The sequence below is a fragment of the Vidua chalybeata genome, chromosome 14, assembly GCF_026979565.1.
Source record: "Vidua chalybeata isolate OUT-0048 chromosome 14, bVidCha1 merged haplotype, whole genome shotgun sequence".
Taxonomy (NCBI): Eukaryota; Metazoa; Chordata; class Aves; order Passeriformes; family Viduidae; genus Vidua; species Vidua chalybeata.
The window spans coordinates 15,626,967-15,649,157 of record NC_071543.1 but is presented as its reverse complement, the minus strand read 5'-3'; the positions used below and the strand labels follow the sequence as shown (position 1 = coordinate 15,649,157).

Sequence of the window (22,191 nt, the reverse complement as noted above, 5' to 3'; positions counted from 1 at the left end):
CCTCTGCAGAAAAATTAAGAGGGCTCTGGATATTAGCAACATACATCTTAATTAAAGTGGGTCTGATTACACTGCTTCTATCAGCAGGGGGGAAGCCCAGACAACAGAGAGAAAAAGAATAAAAAAGTGAAAGGAAGAGGGATAAAAGTCCTCCTTTATTCCAGAAGGAAAGAAGAAAACATTCCACAGACATCAGAAGATACAAATGCAAACAACACAACCCCAGCTGCCTCCCCATTTAGAATCTCCTGCTTAGGAGGAATCATTAATCTCATCAAATAAGATTAAAGCTGCATGTTACACAGAAGGGTCTCTGGGTATATGAGCTGGACATCAAGTTCAGAAGATTAAAAAAAAATAGTTTCATCTGAAATAATACTGGCTGTAATAATCTCTCACTATGGACAATCCCCAATCATCCAAGAGCAGGAGGGGGGGAAAAAAGCCCCAAACCTCAAAAACCATTCTATGATCCCATTCTGTATCTCTATAAAATCTCCAATAAAATGCTGCCTGTTTATGTGACAGCAAAACTGTTCCAAAGCTGGCTCTGGGCATAGGAGGAGGTAAATCATAGCAAGGTTCTCTAGCCTTTCATCAGCCTTCATCCCCAAGGATTTAGCAGCAAACTCAGGAGCTGCCAACAGCAACCCAAACTCCTGGCTCAAGGGCTTATTGTGGATCCATCAAGCCAAAAAATTAAAAGTGGGGAGGCAATTTTCTTAAATCACAAAGTTATTTTATTCTATTCGATTTCCTAAAAATTTATGTCTGCATGTTCTGCCAGAGCTAACGGTGATTCTCACAATTTAATACTTTTTTAGTGCAGGAATTTATTTGAAGTTTGTCAAATTGATTGTTTGAAACAAAGCTTCGCCTTCCAGACATCTTGTTTGTGCTGGTTATGCTGTGCACTTCAGATATTAATGGTATTACCATACCCAGTACTACAATTCAGGAAAAAAAGTGCTTTATAATCCTTAATGCTACTTCAAAATGAACTAGAAAATACACGGAGGGTGTTTCAGTATCTGCCACTGAAAAATCAGTGGCAAAATAGGGAAAAGGAGGAACCAATTTGACCAGTGAAGCTGGGGAAGGAATGGAAAAAGAGAAGAATAAACCCCAATATATTTCTGGAGGCCAACAAATGCCCACAGAGATCAGAATGCAAAGAGAGTCCCCAGGACCTGGATCTGACTCCAAAGCGAGTGTTCCCAATGCAAATTCCTTCGTCCAGCAAAGTGCCAGGGAAGCACAGCACACAGAGTGTCCTGGGAGGGCTGCAGATAAGGCCAGGCTTTAATAAAGCTGAATGCAAAGAAGGTATTTTAGAGAGGGATAAAAAAAAAAAAAAAAAAAGGGTGACATAAAGCTCATAAAAGCACAGAGGGAAAGTTCGAAAATGCTAGAACTGAAAATGCACATTCCAGTGACTTAGAGTCCCTTTGTGAAAATGCTTTATGATCCAGAATTTATTTACACAATTAAACACACAGACACTGCCCTGCAGGAGTTCTGACTCCGTGCAGCAACTGTGTGGACTTGGACCTGGAAATTAATTCTGTTTATGTGGGAGCTTATGCAATGTCAACAGGATTCCTGGCTCGTTTGGGGAAGAAATTAGAAGACATGTAATAAAAATTTTGCAAATGGAGTTTTGCAAACGTGGGAAGACTCATAATTTAGTCAGCTGAATATTGTTCCAGATAACTGAATTCTCTTATAAATCTGTGTGATTTACAATACAACACACTTTTCTCCAATGGCAAATAATTGTGTTTGTTTTCTAGGTGCCAACCCTGGATGAACCCTGCTCTCAGTAGCTCTGAAAATTAGAGCTACATTTAAACCCAAGAGAGCCTGTGTTTTAAATTTATGCTATAAAGGTAACAAATGTTCTGAAAATTTGTACAGTAAGCCGCTCTTGAAAAACACATTTTTGGTGATTTTGACACCAACTGCTGTTCATTAGCTTCCTACCTCTAAAACTAAAATTACAGTATCCTTTTCACAAGTGTGTTGTGAGGATGAATTAATTAGTGTCTGTGAAGCACTCAGGAAGGCCATATAAAAAATAAATAAAACAACTCACGATGAAATTAGTAACTCCGGGGACTGCAGAGCTTAGCTGGAGTGTGGTAAATCAGGCCTCAACCCCTACACTGAATGATAAGGATAAAAATGGAACTCTGAATACTTTCCATTCACTGAATAGTGCTCATTTCTCTCTTGAATGGAGCAGATATCCTGTGGAAAAAATCCTCTATACAATCATGAGAAAGCCATTTGTAATTCATTACTCTGTTCTATATTTGATTCTGATTAATGTTTTCTTTTCCTTTTCACATGATTTTTCTTTTATTCCCATTTATAGTCCTTTTTCATATTTTCTTCTAAACAGAACACAGTGTCAGCAAAATTGATTACAAGGAACTTTCCAACCTAACACGTTACAGCGCCTTCACAATTAGGCACAGAAAACTCACTTATTCACTGTGATTTCACTTCATCTAAGGGAAAAAAAGGGGGGGGGGGAAAGGAGAAATTGCCAGGCAATTTTGATTGCAGTATTTGTCTCATGTCCTCTGTCAGCAGTGCCCACTCCCTGCCCTTTTGTTGGCTCTTAACTCACGAGCACGTCGTGGATGGAGAACCACACAGGGGTCCTTGCAGCCCCAGTCCATCCAGCCAGGACCATTCCAGCACAGCTCCTCAAGTTCTACCAGGAAAAAAGGGGAATGTGAACCACAGGAAAGTCCCCAAATCCCATCCAGCAGCTCTCACCTTGGCCACTGCACAGCTCAAATTACACTCCAGCTCTTTATGGGCAGTTCCTGCCAAGAGCTCCTGACAGACACCTGCCCTAGCCTGCACAGCAGGAAATCTCAGCTCCCCACAGGAAATGCTATTTTTGGGGTAGATTCCACTCCTGTCCTCCACCAGCCTAACCCCTGTCCTAGATGCAGAGCCATCACTGCATGGGAAGCATCAGCAGCACCCAGCCCTGCTTGCGGTGCTCCATCATCTCTGAGGAAAATGCAGCTCTGTGTTCACCTTCTCTGCAGCACTGATAATGAACTTTCCCCTAATTAGACCAGCAGAAACACATCCCATTTCTGCATAGAAAGGAAAGCCATGCAGAGGGCTGGCCTGCAGGGTGTAGTAATCCTATAGCAAGTCAAAAGCACTGGGATATTCACAGCAAATGTACTGACCTGTATTTCCTGGGTACCCTGCACTAACCCAGAAATCAGACCTAGAGGGGAAACTGGGCCATAAAGGGAACACGTTTGGCCATAAGGATGCAGCAGCACGGCGAGGGAATTGTATCTGTGCTCAGGATTACACACTGGGCTGAGCATCTGCGATGCCACGGAATTAAAATTGAATGTGCTTTATGCTGTGGTAATGTTCTTTGTTGACTAAATCAGCCTAAGAATAAAGTAAACTTGTGCAGTCACACAACACCCCCTCATGTTATTAAAATATGTCATTCTCAGATTAATATGCATACCTCAGAGTAATTATGCCCTTGTAACTCTGACAGTATTTGCATATGACGTTTGTTGCTATTCAATGTCAGAACAAAGGGGAAGATGTTGAAATAATACAAAGTGTCTCAACTAACAGAAATTTAAAATCTGTAAATCACGCTGAATTACAAACAGGAAACATGTCACAAGGTGTAGAGTGGCACTCAAGTGCATTTTGATTTGTCACTTTGGGGGTTTTCTGTGGATAAGCCTCGTGGCTGCCAATTTCACTCCCCACTTCCCCCTTATTTTACCTCCTACAACTGCTTCCTTCAACCCAGAAGCAACATTCCTGAATTACTCTTCTTGTAGGGAGAAAATAAAAATAAAAAGAATTCTGAGAAGGCAGCTGGAGGCAATCTAGGAGACTGTGCTGGGAAAAGCAGCCTGGCTCTTGAAGAGAGCGAGGGAGAACACCCCAGTGCCTGCAGTGCCACCTTCCACTCCAGCTTTCTTTGGGGTCTCAGGTTCCCAAGCACAACCCTTATGTTCCTACAGCCCACAATATCAAATGGTTGCAAAGTAAGGGACTACAGAGGGGAGGCAGAAACCTTTACCCGCCAACCACTAAAATGTCACAAAAATCCATTGTCCCAAAAAAACATATCAGGGCATTAATATTTGAAAGCTGTAGCCAAATAATTCTGAAACTGTTCCTGCAGAACGTTTCACTGCTGTGACCCACCACCAATGCAGAGCAGCTGGGATGTCCAGAGCCATCCAACCAGGCTGCTCAGTGAGCAACAATTTACAAATAAAAGAGATTTATTTTGTTCCTGAGATTATAGTTTTGAAAGTTTTATTTGAACTGATCATTAAGGAGGCATAGAACAGTGCAAGTCCAAGGCACAGACCTTCCACTAATCATTTCGAAATCACATTAATTACATTAGTTAAATTTATTTGTATGTATTTGCATTTGAGGATTATTTCAGTACATTCCAAAAACTGCAATCTGGCTGTCAAAGGATCACAGATTTAACACTCATACAGTTACACATGAAGCCCTAGGTAAAACAGGTTTTAATTTGAAAAAACCCCAAACAATCCCTTTGTTTAGATAAATGTCAATTAAACCACCTTCAGAATTCTGACTCAGCTTACCAAAAAAATTAGGACATTGCATGAAAATACAATTTAATTTCTTGATAAATTCAAAAACCAAATCACCCCGAAGAACTGAGGCTTGTGCTGGGCATTCTAAGAGCTAAACTTGAAAGTGCTTTGCTACTTACCAACCCCTCACTGGGCATGATGCTGGTGAGATGAACGACCTCGAGATGTGCAGACTGGGACACCAGAGAGTCAGAAGAGAGGGAAATGATGTGGTCACAAATCCCAGACAGGGTTTTACACTGCAAAGGAAAACAAGGCAATAGAATCCCTCGTATCCAACTGCAGCTACAAGTGAAGAAGTTCTTATTCTAAGAACTAACCAACAATAAACAGATAATTTTAATTCTTAGCACTGTAAAAATTACAGGTGTATGAAAGCCAAGGGCAAGTGGTTAAGGGAACAGAAAATATCCATAAATGTCAAGGAACTGTACATGCATGTACAGTTCTGCTGTAGAAGAACATTTCTAAATTATCTTCTCCACTCCAACCATGTGCACTTTAAAGACAAAAGAACAAACCCAATGAACTTTATCCATTATGATTATAAATACAATGTCAAAATAAATGTCTTATGCAACTGAATAACCTATTTTGGCTACCAAATCATGACATCATCCCTACCAACTGTGACAATTAGGTGAATTCTGCTCTTCAACTTGGAAAATGTCCTTTGTTAAAAATTACCCTGGCAGAGAAGTGCCTTAGTTAACCCATTTCCTGAAGTAAAATTCTTATGCATCTCTGAACACAGCCTTTAACTGATATTCTACATCACCACAACTATGCAATGATTTTGTTATTCTGCCTTCCAGCTAAAGATCTCAAAATCTTAATGCACATCCACAGAAACACCCTCAAAGCTGGAGCCCCATTGCATGGACAGTAGCAGTGGGGCTGACAAATTCACCCCATCTGTCAAAGCAAAGTTTGTAGGTCAGAGAGGAGCTGAGCTGAACTCTCAGACAACATTCAGTGGAAAGATTTATTCCCAAATTTCTGTGTGCTGCTTAGAGCACACTCCTTCAAAAAGTCTGTGCCTGAAAACGTTTGAAAGAATTCATTTAACAGAATTTCAGGATGGGTTTCTGGTCAAGGCTGTGCTGTGTGCATCTATTTTGCTTTGGGGACTGTACTCTCATTTTTCCTAATTATAGCAAATTCCAGTGAAATCCCTTCAGGGAAGTTTTGTTTCAGGCATTTGCAAAACCATGAGGCTTTCTAATATCTCATTTGACACTATCCACAGAAGTTAAACAAGTAAAGTTGTCACAATGAATAAGTTAACTGCTTAAATTTGTAGGTTGGATTTCCATTCACTGTGCAGTTACTCATGTGGAAATCCAAGGGCAGCTCTGGAGCCCGGGCTGTGGCATCTGGATTTTGTATCAGCTGCAAGATGCAAGGCATCCCACTGAGGTGAGTGTGCCTGCAGCTAAAGGTCACCATTTCCACAAATATTTCAAGCAGTTTCAGCTCGGGACCAGAACCCCTGAGCAGAGTTTGGGTCTCATCTTCTCCCAGCAGGGATGGAGAAACTCAAGAATAGCAAAAATCTCCAGTGTAGTGGGTGCCCCTGTGTGGGAGTACATTCTTCATCCAGCTTTTGGACCACTGCCATATCAAGATATTACCAAAATTTCCACCTGAAAACCTCTCTATGCCTCAACATTTGACAGCATTTTCCCAGATCAGATGCAGACTAAGCCCCAGAGAGAGCAACACTTTCTACTTTCTACTGTAATGCTTTAACCTTAGAGTTGCCTCATGAGAATACTTTTTGTAGTAAAATCAACAACCAAGAAGTTTTCAATCAAATTAACCTGGTTTGTGGAAGGTGTCCCTGCCACAGTTAGAACTGTGGGCTAAAAGGTGAAAATATATAACTATAAATATAAATATAAATATATTTTAAAAATATATATAATATATAATATATAATATATAATATATAATATATAATATATAATATATTAGTTATATAATATATAAAATAATATATATATAATAATATATATAATAATATATGTTATATTATATTATATTATATTATATTATATTATATTATAATTATATGCGTGTGTACACACCCCAAGTCCCAGAAGGTATCAGGTGCTTTTAAAAGTTCTATTCATACCCAGGTTTGCTATAGTAAGCTATTTTTTTTTTTCCTCTAAAAGTCACTGCACACTTTCTAAATTTAACAGCACATCAATGTTTTATGACAGATTTTAATCCCTGCTGGAAGCAGAGTATGTGCAAAAGGCTTTAAAAAAAAAGAAGAAAAAAAGAGTCAGGCATTTGGGCAGAGCTTGTCAAAAGCTTATCTGAACTTGTAAATCCTTTGAGAGTTCCCTTTCACCGCAGGCTTTATCTCATGTCAGTACAGGTTTCTGTGCTGGTACCAGGAAAACAAAGTATTTGAACTTAAAGGCCAATATCTAATCAATAATCTTGAATAAGATTCTCCCACTCCCCTCTGTCATCAGATTTCTTTGAGTTCTGAAGGCACAAAATGCTCAGTCTGACAACCAGTGATGCACCAGGTCCATGGCCCTGACCAGCCTTTCTGGTAGGAATATTAACTATGCAGAATATTGTGCAGCTTCTAAACCTAAACCAATAATTCTGTATTTGTAATTAACTGTAGCTATAACAGAGAGCATTACCGTGGGAAACTTTAATTTTTAGCAACTGATATAATTCATCAGAAATTATGCCAAAGAGTAAGGAATTTTATTTTCCTATAGCAGCCTTGTTTTTTGAAGAATTAATTTCCATGTGTGGGGTAAAAATAGAGAATACCGAAGCAGAATTACTTACCACATGAAGAATTTTATTTTCTGTTTCATACACCGTACAATCCTGTGGTAAAGCAGAACAAAACCAATTAAATGAATGTCACATTAAATTTCCTGTTAAGAAATGAAAGAAAGTTTTATGCTGTTAACAATCCATAACTTATTCCTGATGAACCTTAGGACTTGTTACTTTTGGAGTAGTCAATTTCCTATTTTAGCTATCATTTTAAGAATAATCAATCTTATACTCCATAATTCCAGTGTCACCCTTACCTTGCTTTTTGCTTCAGTGCTATTACAGGGGTTAAAATACTGTTTTTGTTTCATGAAACAAACGATACAAATTGCTGAACTGCCTCTATTACTTATTAATGTTTGAAATTTCCCTCAGTGTGACCCTCTGGAAATTGAGGCACAGCCATGGCAAAGGGATTTGACCCATCCCCTGCAGCTCTGCCCCACCTCCTCCTGACACCACAAATCTCAGCTTATATTCTGCTAAAATATAAAATAAAAAGGAAAATATCTCTTCCAAGCAGAGTGAGGTTAGAACAGGGTCTCCCCAAGCCTTGGTTCCCTCTGAGGACAGCCCTGGCCTCATGTTGGGAAATTGTTAAATCCTTCTCCAAGGGCTCTTCCGCATTGGAAAAGACTTTCTACAGAACAAGATATGGGATCATTTAAAAAACCTGTGTTTGTTTAGGTTTTTTTTTTTCCCTTAAATAAGTTTCCAAGTAAAATTTACCTTACTGGTAATACCTGAAATATCCCTTCAAGTAACTTGAGATTCCCTCAGCTGTCGGAGCCTGGAGATGGCAACATCAAGGCTGGGGGTTTTATCCTAAGAGTTGGACTTGATGTGTGGGAACCTTCCAGCTCAGAATATTCTGTGATATCCCTTCAAGCAGCTTAAGATTCCCTGTACTTCCCAAGATTTCCTCTTTTTACTGCATCTTAATATATTAGCAACAAGAATGAATTGCTTCAGCTCTCGCACGGATTCCAACCCCCTCATTCCCTGTTCCCTGCAGGCACCCCAGCTCAGTTTGGGCTGGGACACCCTCTGGAAGTCTCTGCTCCCCTCTTCCAGCAGCCCAAACCCTTGGCTGTTCCATCCAGCTCCCAAACCTTGTCCCTTGGGTGTCCCTTCGAGGATTTTTTTCCCTGAGCCCATCTGAGGCAGCTGCTCCAAACCCTCAGCCCAAGGAACTGCCCCTCCCTCAGCTCTCAAGGTCAATATTTATTTTGGAGGATTGCTGCTCCTGTGGAGAAATTAATTTCTAAGTGACTACAGTTTAAAGAATATTGCTACAGAATAAGAAAGTCAAAATCAGAAGATTGAGAGCATCAAGCAACACAAAAGAATTTATATTAGCATTTCATGGTCAAGCATCCCTTTGATGTTTCCTCTGTATTCATACTGTTATTTTCTAGAGCACAAAAAAAAATTCAATTAGTCAGTTTGGCTGGCAATGCCCAAGGCAGTTTTCCCTACAAGTTTTGCACACTTCAAACAGCTCATCCACCATCTCCTTTTAACCCTCCACGTACCAAGAGAACAAAATGATCACAGCAGGGCTTCCAGCTTGACTCCAGAGCTAATGTTCCTGTCTAAATTATTTCTTTAATTTCTGTGCTAGAAATACAATTTGAACCTCCCTCTGAACAAACTTAATTACTTCAGGTCAAAGAATAGAAGACTTATGTATAGTAAAACTGAAATTGTACTGTTTTGTAGAGCAGAATTAATGCTAGCTGTACTTATGATGCACATTCAAGATTACATTAGCATGAAAAATGTTAATGGCTTTGGGATTCCTTCCAAAATAGATGCATATTGACTTCTTTTTAAAATACATCAGACTAGTTTAACTGAGAGGTTAAAAGCACTTGCAGTGTTACACTAAAATATTAAGATATGTAGGTCACAATATCCTTCTTATTTCTTTTTCTCTGATACATAGCAATGCACTAGGGATCTCATTAAAAAAATAATCTTCCAGGACTACCATTTTTAGGATGTTGATCTATTTTTCTTAGAAAATAAATAATAGTTCTAGTCACATTCTTTCTATGTTCTCCAGTAGCAAGATGACACGATAAAAATATTTGTTCTTAAAGTTTAAAATAACCTTTAAATTAGTGGCTGTGTTCTATTTCCCCTCTGTAAGAGGATAAAACCCAGGAATTACAAAACCAGTCACAGGAGCAGCGTTGCAAACCAGGCAAGGACTGCACTGTCCTGAATGTCCAAAATTGAAAGTGCAGCCCAACTTTGTCTCTGGTAAAGTAAAACTGCTCCTCTGCATATTCATAAAGAGAAAAGGTCAGTGGGACTGGTGCTCACCCACACTCTAGTCAAAAGTTCAATTTCTAATTCTGAAAGAAGGAAAGAATGCAAGTACCACAAAATTTTGCAGATACCATAAAGAGTATTTTATGGCAAGTTCTTGAGGACAGTTAACTAAAACATAAAAAAAAAAAAAAAATTGTGAAATATTGAGTTCATTAACTTAGTTCTATAAAACAGTGTGAGTTAAGTCAACTACTGAAAAGAAACTAAAACCCTACAGAGGAGCATTTCCCACCACAACACCACAGGAAAGTTCCACAGCAGTCTTTGAGTGGTGGATATGACAAAGTCATATTTCCAAATACATTGCTGGCATGCATAAAATTAAATACTTCCAAAATTCAGACATTCAAAAGAAACAGACCACTCTGGAATTAGGCAAATATACGATGGCAAGTGCACAGAACTGACTCATTTTACTTGGTTCAAAGGTAGAGACTTGATCAGAGTGTATTTTTAGAAAAGAGTGAACAGATGTTTGATTAAATGTTCTTTAGCAAATGCAAGCAAAATAAGGTGGAGGGGCTGAAAGCTGAAGTCTGCAAAGTTCAAACTGAAAATAACACCCAGGTTTTGCATGGCAGCTGCTGAATCACAGGATAACTCAGGTGGAGGGGGCCTCTGGAGGTTATCTGGTCCAACCACCTCCTCAGGGGAGGCTAATTTAAAATTTACACCAGGCACAGAAGTTACTAAGAAACAACAATTCCTATCAGTTGCAGTGCAAACTAGATGGCTTGAAAAAACCAGAAAAGCCATGCCTCATCCTAAACACAGTCTTTGGCTAAAAATAGGGCAAAATCCATTATAAGGTGTCTGAATTTATCTCAGTGAGGTTAATTAGACAGTAATGAAGGGGAGAACAAGCAAAATTTTGTTTGGCTTTTGTTGGAAAAACTTAGGCTGAGTTGTGCTGACGTCCTTTGGTAAGACACAGACTCTTTTTGCTGAGAGAAAGTTTGTTCTTCACATGTATCAAAAGCATCTACATCAGATTTACAAAACCTTGGACATAATGAGGAAAAATTAGAATCCCAGCTGCCTCTGGGACTGGGGAACTCTTCCTACTTAATGAAAAATTAACCAATGGCTGCATTTTAGAAACAAAAATCCAAAGCTATTCTTCCCCAGTTCCTCTAGCTGTCTTTCCCTCAGGGCAGCCTTGGTGCTAAATCATGACCAACCCCAAATTGAGTTCAGAGATTCTGGTGGATCCCATTTCAGAGCAGGCAGGAGAGTGAGTGCACCTTGAACCTGAGCTGTAACTCGGGCTGAAGGCAGCAGAGAGCTCAAACATCTCAATACCCTGCTCTAATGTGCTTTTTTGCATATTATCATAAACACATTTTGATGGGACATTGCACCTCAAAATCAGGCTGTTTCTGCAGCTCTGTGCATGGCAGAATTCTTTTACAGTAGCTTAGTGAAAGTGATCAAAAGGGTTAAGAAAACTGAGCAGAAAAAAGCACATTTCCAAAGAGAAATGGACAGCTGTAAATCTCTAAAATTAGAGAATGAGGTTTTCTTTTAACCAGCATGAGCAGATGCTGTTTAAAGTTAAATAAGTGACTATTCATCATAGCATTTGCATGGTATGTAAATAATAATAATAAAATAAAAAATAAATTTGATCTAAGGTTGTGTCACTCAGAGCACACAGGACATCTGAGCATAAGATTCATAAGCACTTTCTGTATTAAACTAAGGTTCCAGGGTAATGTGCTCTGTTACAAAATTCACCTGGAGTGGCAGCTGCAAGTTGTGCACACAAACCATGTTCAATTTGCACAAAATGTCAAAGACATTCCTCACTTAATGTGCCAGATCTGTACCCTTGACTGCTACTTTCACACTGGCTGAACGAGGCATTTAAAATGTATATAATTCATAAAACAAGGAGCATCTGAAAGGATCTGAGACCCAGGTTTCTATTAGTTATGCCTTTCAATTCATATTCCAGCCTACAGCTGAGCCTGCAGTTCTGGTTGAGGTGAGACATTTCTGCTTTCACACATTAAGGCCAATTTTTCTCAGATTTAGTGACAGCAAAGATGTTTCTCTATGACTGATTTGGTTTTATCTGCTCTTTCTGGTGCTAAGTTTAATATAACATAAAAAGAACTTAATAGACAACCATCAAACAAGCCAGACCTGACAATAAGATAAAGAAAAGACAAAACTTGATTTGTAACCTGAAGCATTTTTAAAGCATAACCCATGCACTAACTATGCATTTTTTCAGCTTGGAATGACTTGGAGTTTATGCTAAAAGATTGTTTTTAAGTTGTCAAAAGCAGGACAGCTGTGGGACTGGAAAAAATAAAGAACCAAACGATTGCTGGCAGAGGAGAACAGAATTTCATCTGCCAAAAGCTGGGACATGAACAACAGAAGTGGAGGCAGCAATTCAAAATTACTCTATTTTCACCTGGACCACAGGGAAAAATCAAACTCACACAAACAAAGTGCAATATCAGCTGAAGGACAGAATCAGAATCTGGACTTTTTATACTGTAGAGAAGTTCATTTTGCTTAGTCTGTAAATCAAAAATAGCCTGATGCTATAAGCACCTTGTAAGAGAAAGCTTAATAAAGATACATAAATAATTAAATGCCGACATAGGAATTTCTAAACTAAGAAAAGAGAAAAAGGATCTTTGTTTCCTGCTGCAAAAATCATAAAGGACAAGATTTCCAGGAGGAATAAAGCTGACTATTATAAATTAAGGATAATAGTGTAAAATACAGTGACATATTTATCATATCAGCCTTAGTTCTTTAGGTCCAAGAACTGAAATAAAATTGAAGTGGAGGGGATAAAAAAGTTTTCAGAACTACTACTCCATCACTGCTCCAAAAAGCATTTGAAATTGAGGTCTGTGGTTGGCCTGCTGGGAGGGTGCATGGAAATCTGTGGCAGCAGAGCACAGGGGCAGGTAGGGGAGTCCTCTGCACTGGAGACAGGCCCAGCCTAAAGTCCCTCCTAAACTGGAGTTTAAGCTAAGCTTTCTTCTTGCTTTCCCTCCTCCAACCCTCTCATCTTTTTCCTTTACTTCATTGCAAGACAGCCCTGCCCATTCTCTGACCTCTCCACATATTGCAGCAACACTCTTTTGTCTCATCAATATTTTATCTGCTCACAAGGGGAGCAGCTCATTGTAAATATTTGTAAAACTAATTTACCCTCAGTCTTTCAGTACCTGTGTGTCACCTCTTGTCTCACTTCAGGGGCAGACACTGCCAGAGACTGTTATTATAATATTCCATTCCATTCTATTCTTACAGGGGTCACAGCTCCAAGCCTGACTTCAAGGAGTGTTTGGAAAACACCCTCAGACACAGGGTGGGATTTTTGGGGTGTCTGTGCAGGGTCAGGAGTTAGAATTGATGATTCTGGTGGGTCCCATCCAACTCAGGATATTCTATAATTCTATTTTTTACATAGAACTAAAGACCAGATAAATGATTTTTATGCACTTGTGGAGTTGTATATTACAATTAACTGATGAGTGTCAGTGATGATAACACTGCTGCCATTATCTGTTCTGTACTTTGTTGTTTTAATGTTATGAATATTTTTGTGTTCATCCCTCAAAACTTCTATGCTGCTGGCTCTCCTTTCAGTGAAGAAGCCACAGCAGGTTCTGGATGTATTTGTATGTATTTTAGGAACTTGTCCCCAAAACATTCTGGATCACACATATTTTAATCTGGAGCAACCTGTTAGCAGTAGCTAAGCTGTTTCCCACTGTGGCTTTATTCTTCTGTTTAACTCTTGCATGGTGGTAAATCACCCGACATGAAATCGTCCACTCAAGAGCAAATGGATTATTTTTAACATCACACCATCCTTCAATCTACCCAGGAGGATCCCCAAAGCCCAAAAATCTTCTTGTCCCTCCCAAAAAATGAGAGTATGTAAAGAACAGGGAGGTAATGCTGTAACAACTTTTCTGCTGATGTTAGAGCTGTAGTTATTTTTACTATTGCAGTTTGCAAGCAGTGATGTGAAAGGACTCAGAGCAGAGAGCCACTCCTACCTGTTGCACAATGGTTGTTAGTTCCAGGCACAGTTGAACAATGTTGTTTTTCAGCAGTGAATATTCTGTCACGCTGACAAACGGAGACCTGGGACAGGGGAAGGACAGGTTTATGCAGAATTATGCAGAATTTACACTATAGGCAGATATATGCAAATCAGAGGTGAGTCCTTCAGCACAGAAATGCCAAATCATTTTCATCTCCAGCAGCAAGTTGCACCATTTTTGTAATATACGCCTTTGAAACAAAAATAATGCAGGCAGGATGTAAACTGGATTTTGGCCAGCACATCACAAGTTCTCGTTCTTATGGAGAGTAGAAATAGGAGCTTTCACATAACCATAAGCAGCCCAGATTTTCTTTGTACTGCTTGTTAAAAAGATGGCATTTCTGGTATGACATCACTCCTCAGCAGCAATCAGCACCTTAATTCAGAGAGCACAGTAATGCTTACTTAGTCACAGCTTCCTGCACACTCAGATTCTCTTCAGGCTTTCCAAATTCTGGCTGAATCTGACCCCATTGGAATTTATAAGAGCTGACAAGGTCATAGCCTGAGAGAATATGACTGCTGGCATTAGGTTAGGAAGATGTCACCAGGATTATACAAATCCTGTAAAGGAGGGCGATTCACTCTCACTGTGATTTCTAAGGTGCCATTTATAAGTTCCAGAGCATTGCAATTCCAGATAAAGCTATTCACTGCTACAACTACAAAGAAAAACAAGACAAAACCAAGAAACATGCTGGTTTATGTTTTGGTTTCTGTCTTGCCACAGTCACAGAGACACTTTTAATCAAATTCTCAGTTCCTAAATGTAAAGCACCAACGCTGGTTGTTGAGCATTAACCATCACATCTGTACCTAACACATCCACTCTACTCCTGATAAATAAGAACATTTAATTTTCAGACTAAGCAAGTACTATCATTTATTTTGAACATACTTAATTGATTTGCTCAACTGCGGGTTTTCTGTGTCATTTTGATGGCTGAAAGACAGCTCAAACTCCACAAGCTTTCCTTCCTTGCCCTTCATTCTGAAATTCCTGAGGATGTTACCAGTTGTGGCAGTGAGAATAGCACAGAAATATTCATTTCACACAAAAATCCAACTGAAAGAATCTCAAAAGGTATCTAGAGCAAATTTTAACACTCTCCTGACAAAGAAGGGTACTGAATTTCGCTTCCAATATTTCACAAATTTCCAAAAATCTAGAGCTAGAATTCCAGACCTGCCATTTTAATATTAGACAAAATTGCGACATTAGAGAAAAAAGACTCCAAGAGGCAAAGAAAGAACAAGTACAAAACTCCCCAAAGAATTATTCTCATGCCCAAGGGATTGAGGAGCAGTTAATTACCTGTCCAGCCAGGCGAGTAAGTTCTTGGCAGCACCAATCAGGTCAACGACAGAGGTAAGGAAATCATTTGGCAGTCGTCTGGAGGCCCTGCCATCGTAATGGCCACTCCTCCTCCTACCCGTTATGAAGTTCTGAAGGTTTTTGGCTGAGGCGTTCAGCTTGTGAGACAGAGTTCTCAGGTTTTCAGTCTCCAAACCGTAATTCTGGGGGAAAGAAGAACATGGATATGTTGTGTGGTCAGCTGCATGAGTGAAACCGTGAGGAGAAACATCCTGGATTGCCTTGGCTGGGAGGGTGGCTGTGGTTGAGATGAAACAGGAATATTTGGGTTGGGACACATGGGATCTCCAAAAGAGATCTCTCCTTACATGTGGGAATCCAGGACATGCCTCTGGCTGCCCTGGCTGTCTCCAGACCCTGGCAGGGGGCTCGGAGACCTTGGCACGAAGTCAAAAACACCTGTGGCTTCCATTTTAGCCCGTGGAAAAAACTGACAACTTTGTGTGAGGAATTACAAGACACAAGGGTTTGAGTAGTGTGGTGGTTGAATTAACACAGGGTGGAAAAGTGGAATTTTGGGGCTTTTTAGAATGGGGTTCAAGGGGACAAGATGGAGGGATTTGGGTGTGTCCTGATCTTCTTGTCCTGCATGTCTTGCTGTGATGGTGACACTTTTCTATTGGTTTAAGGTAGAGACACATTGTCCAACATAAATGACAGATATTGGCACATTATTGTAAACACAGCACACGGAGTTTTTAGTATAAAATGTAAACACTGCCCCAGGGAGCAGACAGAATGCCATGGCCGAGCTGCTGGACAGAGCTCAGCAGGTCAGAGAGAGAATGTTCTATATAAGGGAAAATAAACAACCTTGAGAAGCCGACCCTGCGCATTCAGACTCCTTCTCTGGCTGCACAAGCTGGGAGAAAAAGACTTTTACATTCTTGGGGTCACCTCGATCACCAGCCCTCGAGAAGGAGCAGCCTCTCCTGAGCCCTATCCCACACCTGGAACACAGAACATCCAGCCAGGGCAGGGCAGGGCTGCTCCTGCTCCCATGGCTGCTCAGGAAAGAGTCTGAGCAGAGAACGTGTAGGTACTGCTGCTCGGAGACTCCAGCCAGTGACAGGCTCCATATTTAAGAGTTCTGAGTGGATTTTTATCCATGGTTCTAGTTCTGATGGTGGGAGAAGAGTTGAATGTAATTGAAGGTTTCCAACCACAAGTCCCTTTTCCCTCTATCCACATTCCTTCATCTGTGTCTCAGTCCTTTTATCACCAGGCCTATTCCCCCCTTCGACCCAGATAACAAGCACAAAGAGAGCTCAAATCCATTAAAGAATTCAAATTCACACAGAAAGTCTCAAACATGCTGAATTGAACCCAGATTTCTTGCAGCCCCAAAAGGATGTAGGACATGAAAGAATTTAATGCACATTTAAACAAAATCAACTCTCAGAGCCTGAACTGATTGCCCACTGTTAAATTTCAACTGTGTTTATATTACAGAAGATGATAATGAATATCACACATTAATATTTTTGCCTTCCTCAAAGCAGAGAATAAAGAATTGAAAAGAATACACTTCTTGACAGATGCCGACATGGATATTTGTACTAAAAATAATAATTTTCAACTGCAGAAAAGGGAAATAGGCTGACCAATAACAAGATTGTAAACTGTGGTTGTATGAAAAGCCAACAAAGCACAAACAAACACTTGGTGGAGTGGCTTGGACCTCTGACAGCTGGCACTGGGGACAGTGCCTTCCCTGCCAGCCACTCTCCCTGTCAAAGTTCACTCTGAGAAATAATTCAAGGCCTTGCCTCCAGCTTGGAGGGAAATCTAGGAGAAATGAAACACTTTGCTACCTTAGCTGACTGCAGAGAGTTAGATTTAAATATCAGGGAGAGAATTAATTCCATTGTTACGCTGTATCACACCTAAAACTTGGTGGTCTGATCATCCAGTTCAAGACTAAATTGCGACAGATGAGAAAAAACTCTCTTCAACTTTTTTTTTTTCCAAGAGCAAATACCGCAGAAGTAGCAACAGCGTAACCAAAGAAAATATTTCTCATTTGGAAAAGTTTAAAGAGCAAGCTGTATGTGATAGCAGTGTGTCATCTGTTTAATACCACAGCTTTCTGTCATTACAGCGCTGAAGGAATTCCCTCCCCTGCTCTATTTTCCTCTTGACTTCCACTCATGCCAAGATGATGACTAAGTGGATGCACTGGGATGTCTTTTCCAGCTCTCAACCAGCTGGGCAGGGCCTGGGTTCCCCTCAGAACAGGTTTCATTCTGCACACTCAGCAACACATTACAAGGGTGATGAACTAGATCCTCCTGGTTGCTTATTCTCGTGGAAACAAGCAGGGAAAAAAACTCCCCCAATAATTTGTTATTGCATAAAACCTCTGGAAACCTGTCACTTTGCTTTTTAAGAGGAGTTAAGCAGCAAAGCACACAGTTTGGTCACTGAATCTCTAAAACCAGAGGGTATTTTAGATCCCAGCAAGTGCAATCAGCTGAAGAGATCCTCTGCAGCCACTGGGAAACAGAGAGGACTGAGCAGGAAATGTGTGTGAGGAAATCCACCTCACAAAGAGCAAGTGCTTTGCTTTACCTTGGAGTTTATTGCTTACATGCCAATGACAACCTCAATTAGTGTCAATATAAAATTTAAAATACAGCAAAACGCAGATAAAACATATCCATAAAGACAATCAGAAGAGGAAAGGAAATTTTTCAGCACAGTAGAAGCGCTGATGCAAGTTAGTGGTTTACCTGAGACTGAGTGGGGCACAACAAAGGGGAAAAGATAAAACTATTATGAAAGTGACAGCAAATCAATGCCTTTGTAGAAGACAGAGACATTGGGTTGTTCTAGATTTAAGCGCATCAAAATCCAAGATTTTCATTTTTAAATCAAACAACCGTAATCAGCCATCAGATGGGAAAATGTGCTCACAAATAATCCTTGAAAATGTCCCCACATCCTGATGCCCTGATGCCACCAAAGCCCTCTGTGGCAGGATATGTGGAGAGGACTGAAGGAAGCTGTGGCTTCTTTTGGGCTTCCAGAGTCAGCAGCCAAAGTGATGGGGAAGGGAGGAGATTGTTCAGAGGAGAAGTGGGTACCCCCCAAATTTAAACTGCATCAATTGTAATTCAGTGGCCATGTTTGAAAAGAAACAATTGTAGTTTGTGGGAATCAAAAAACCAGAAACTTCCACAAAAATCGAAACATTTAATCTGCAACCTTAGAAGAAACTTAGATTAATGTAAAAATACAATACACAGACATTAAACAAAAAAAAAATCATAATCTTATATTTCTATAGTTATAAGAAAGAATATACCTTAAGTAAGTGAAAAACTGTACCAATAAAATAGTAAAGAATTTATAATGTAAGTGTAGTTGTATAAAATAAACTAAAAGTTTAAAAGTTATAATAGAAAAATGTATACATGTAAAGCAAAAGTCAGTTAGACAAAAATATCCACAATACATAAAAAATAAATAAAAGTAATAAGTTTAAAAACAAAGTAAGTCCTATAACAACTCTCTATTAAGTTAAAAAATTATATTTTACCTTATAACAAAAAAAAATTGTAACTTAAACTGTAACAACTACTTACCCCTCTAAAATCTCACAAGCTCTAAAACTAATATTTATCTAAACAATAAATCACTCTTAACTCAAGTCCCACCCGTTCATTTTTAACAACCACGGTATTTATGGCAATGATTAAGCAGGTGAGGAGCCTTGTGGATGGCACTACCAAAATCCAGATCTCCTCTAATTCCTGTAGGCACCTCATCTCCACGGTGTAACTGAGAGCATCCCAGAGCTGCCAGACTAAATCATGATCACAGCTGCCAGGCCAGACTCCAGCTCTCCCAGCCACACTTTCTGCTCCCCCTGTGTTAAATATGTGCTGCTCTTGGGAGCCACACCACGGAAATGATGCTCCTGAGCCTGGAAAATTCTGGCTCCTGGCAGGAGATTCAGGTGATTTCTTTCTTGCACTGTAAATCCCAGATATAATTTCTGGTTTAAAAAGAAAGTCAGAAAAATAAAAGAGAAAACCTCTAAAAGGGACAAGAGGGTGCCATTAGCATAGGCAGGATTATTTTTCATCCCAAGAGCAGGGAAAAATAAACAAGAAAAGGTTGTTCATTCCCTGGTTTTGTTTCATGATGCTTCAAGTTGTTCCATCATCAATGACTCAGTCAGTGGAAATGGATATGCAGGTTTAGAGAATGAATCCTGACTACCAAAACGACCCCAGATGTTGCCTGTCTAGAACCACACAGCCACATAATTTGTCAAATTATCCTGAAATCTGGACCAGGAATCTGCTTAATGAGAATAGAAAGCTGCCTAAAGTCACTAATGCTCCATTTCAGAAATAGGGACCTGGACAGGAACACTGCAGGAAGTGCCAAAGTAACAGCACACCTCGAACACAGAGAGAGATGACTGGAAAAAAACTGTTAAATATTTCAGTTATTTCATATAAAAGCACAGATCAAACAGGAAGAACTTCTGTAACTCCACTGACAGCATTATTACCTGCACACCCTCAAAAGAGCTACACAGATTATCTGATTTGTTCAGCAGCTGATCCCGTGTTTCAGGCTGGAGCTCAGCAGCTCCTGACGCCCCATTCCGTGACAGGAGCTGCAGAGAAGGATTTCAGGAGGCAGAAATTAAACACAAGTGCGAGATCAGAGGCAGACAAGCTCATTATGGAAGAATATCATCAGCAAAACTCCAGGATGAAGCTGTGCTTGCAGTGACACTCCTTAGTGAGGCGTGCAGCTGCTTTGGGGGAGGGATAACTCTGCTGGCTGCTGCAGAGCACAGCTCTTAAATTCACCTATTTCCCCTCAAAATCAGCTATTTGCCCTCGAATTCAGCTATTTCCCCTCAAATCCAGCTATTTCCCCTCAAAATCAGCTATTTCCCCTTAAATTCAGCTATTTCCCCTCAAATTCAGCTATTTCCCCTCAAATTCAGCTATTTCCCCTTAAATCCAGCTATTTCCCCTCAAATTCAGCTATTTCCCCTCAAATCCAGCTATTTCCCCTTAAATCCAGCTATTTCCCCTCAAATCCAGCTATTTCCCCTCAAATCCAGCTATTTCCCCTTAAATCCAGCTATTTTCCCTCAAATCCAGCTATTTCCCCTCCAATTCTCCCATTCCCAGGCTCTCTGTCCTAGCTCCCCTCTCCTGTTGGGGCTGAGCTGCTGTGCTGGTGCCTGGGGTTGTTGGAGGTGGTGAGGGAACAGATCTCCCCCAGGGCTTTCACACTTGAGGAGGTTTTCTGAAGTGCAGAAAACAGGTGGCTGCTGTCAGAAACGGTAAAATTCAGGTGACAAGAGAAAATGTCTTTTTTTTTCTGAGCACCCTGAAGAAGACTCTTGTTTTTCCTAGTGAAAAGAAGGCACAATGAAAGAGAGAAGTTGTTGAATACTCCCTATAGTCAAAATCGGAATTTTGGCAACTGAGATTTGCCTCCAAAAAGATATTTCCTCTTTTGAATGTCATAAACCCAAAATGCAGAAATAGCTGACACACATTCACCAATGAACCATCCTGCCCTGTGCCTGTGTCACAATTCCAGCTAAAAACTCTGCCTGTTTTTTGAATTCTGGTTTGAAGTTCCATTTTAAAATAATTGAGCAAATTCTGTATCCATCTGACAATATAAGATCTGAGATTTTTACATATCCAAAGAATTGGATAATGAAAAAAAAACATCTTCAGCTGTGGCTTCAGGTGTTCTCATACCTTACTGCACGTAAGCAATAACATCACAGGGAGGATTTTATGCTAATAAAGCAATCTGGGAGAATTTTAGCTACTGAGATAAAATGGACCAAACTATTGTAGCCAACATCAAGATAAAAAGTAATGAATATAATGGGGAAAAATATCCAAGTGCTAATCAGTTTTTTTGTAAACACCAGCACCCAAAGATCAAAAGCCAAGCACAAAATACCTACAGTATGTGAAGAGTTTATTTCTTGTGTGGAAACCCTCCCCCAGCATTTTTTCTTACAGGTAGAGCTATAATGAAATTGTTTTGCTGTAATGTGACAGACAGAGATAGAAATAATGTATGCACATTGAAATTTAATAGGCACAGGATGTAATTTTAGCTAAACAGTTTATATTGCATAAGTAATGACTTTAACTTACCTTAAAAACAGATTTCTTTCTAATTATAATAATTTTTCTTCATGTTGTCATTCGTGTGAGTAGTCAGTGTAATATATATAAATATATATACATATGTATAAATACACAAACACATGGGTGCATACACAGCTTTTCCTGTAGGTGATACTTTGAGACTGTTACAATTTTCACTGAATATAAAAGAGAAATAACAGGGCAGAGCAGGAGATCTGACTGAGGAGGTGAAAGGAAACAACGCTGGCTGAAATTCAAGCAGCTCACGCGGAATTTGCCACATTCAAGGCATTTAAAACACCACAACCTAAATATTGAGCTGCAGTCCCACTTCTACATTTCATGCAAAAAACTTTAAGAATGCTCTAAATGGATGGGGATTTAAAAGCTCCATCTCCAGGGACTTCTTCCCCAGTTCAGCCATTCCAGGATCACCCATAAATTGATTTATTGTGGGAGTGCAGCACCTCAGCAGCTCCGTGGGGATGCTCTGCTCCCCTCCCTGGTCCCTTCCAGGCTGCTCCTGGTCCCCAGGGCCTGGAGGTGCCACAGCCACCCCTGTCCCACCTGGGGCTCAATCACAGCTCTGAGAGCACTCGGGAGAAATCCCCAGAGGAGCTCTGGGGTCTGGGATTCTCCCCTGGGAAAGCTCGGAGTGCCAGATGGGCTCCTGCAGCTCCCTGCTGTGTCAGGGCTCTGCAGCTCCAGCTTTGCCATGAGAATCAGAGGTTTGGGATAGCGTGGGGCCAGTCAGCTCCTAATAAAGGC

General features: G+C 40.1%; 1 protein-coding gene across 1 annotated transcript in view; it reads right to left on the bottom strand.

The window, feature by feature from the left end:
- Nucleotides 1-22,191, bottom strand: part of LOC128795167 (connector enhancer of kinase suppressor of ras 2-like) — a 169,133-nt gene that overhangs the window by 67,703 nt on the left and 79,239 nt on the right. Inside the window, exons 4-7 of the mRNA XM_053955729.1 lie at nt 15,212-15,414; nt 13,847-13,934; nt 7,476-7,517; nt 4,772-4,891 (exon numbers count right to left, since the gene is read on the bottom strand). Coding sequence (XP_053811704.1) covers nt 4,772-4,891; nt 7,476-7,517; nt 13,847-13,934; nt 15,212-15,414 — 453 coding nt within the window. The remainder of the gene's footprint in view (nt 1-4,771; nt 4,892-7,475; nt 7,518-13,846; nt 13,935-15,211; nt 15,415-22,191) is intronic.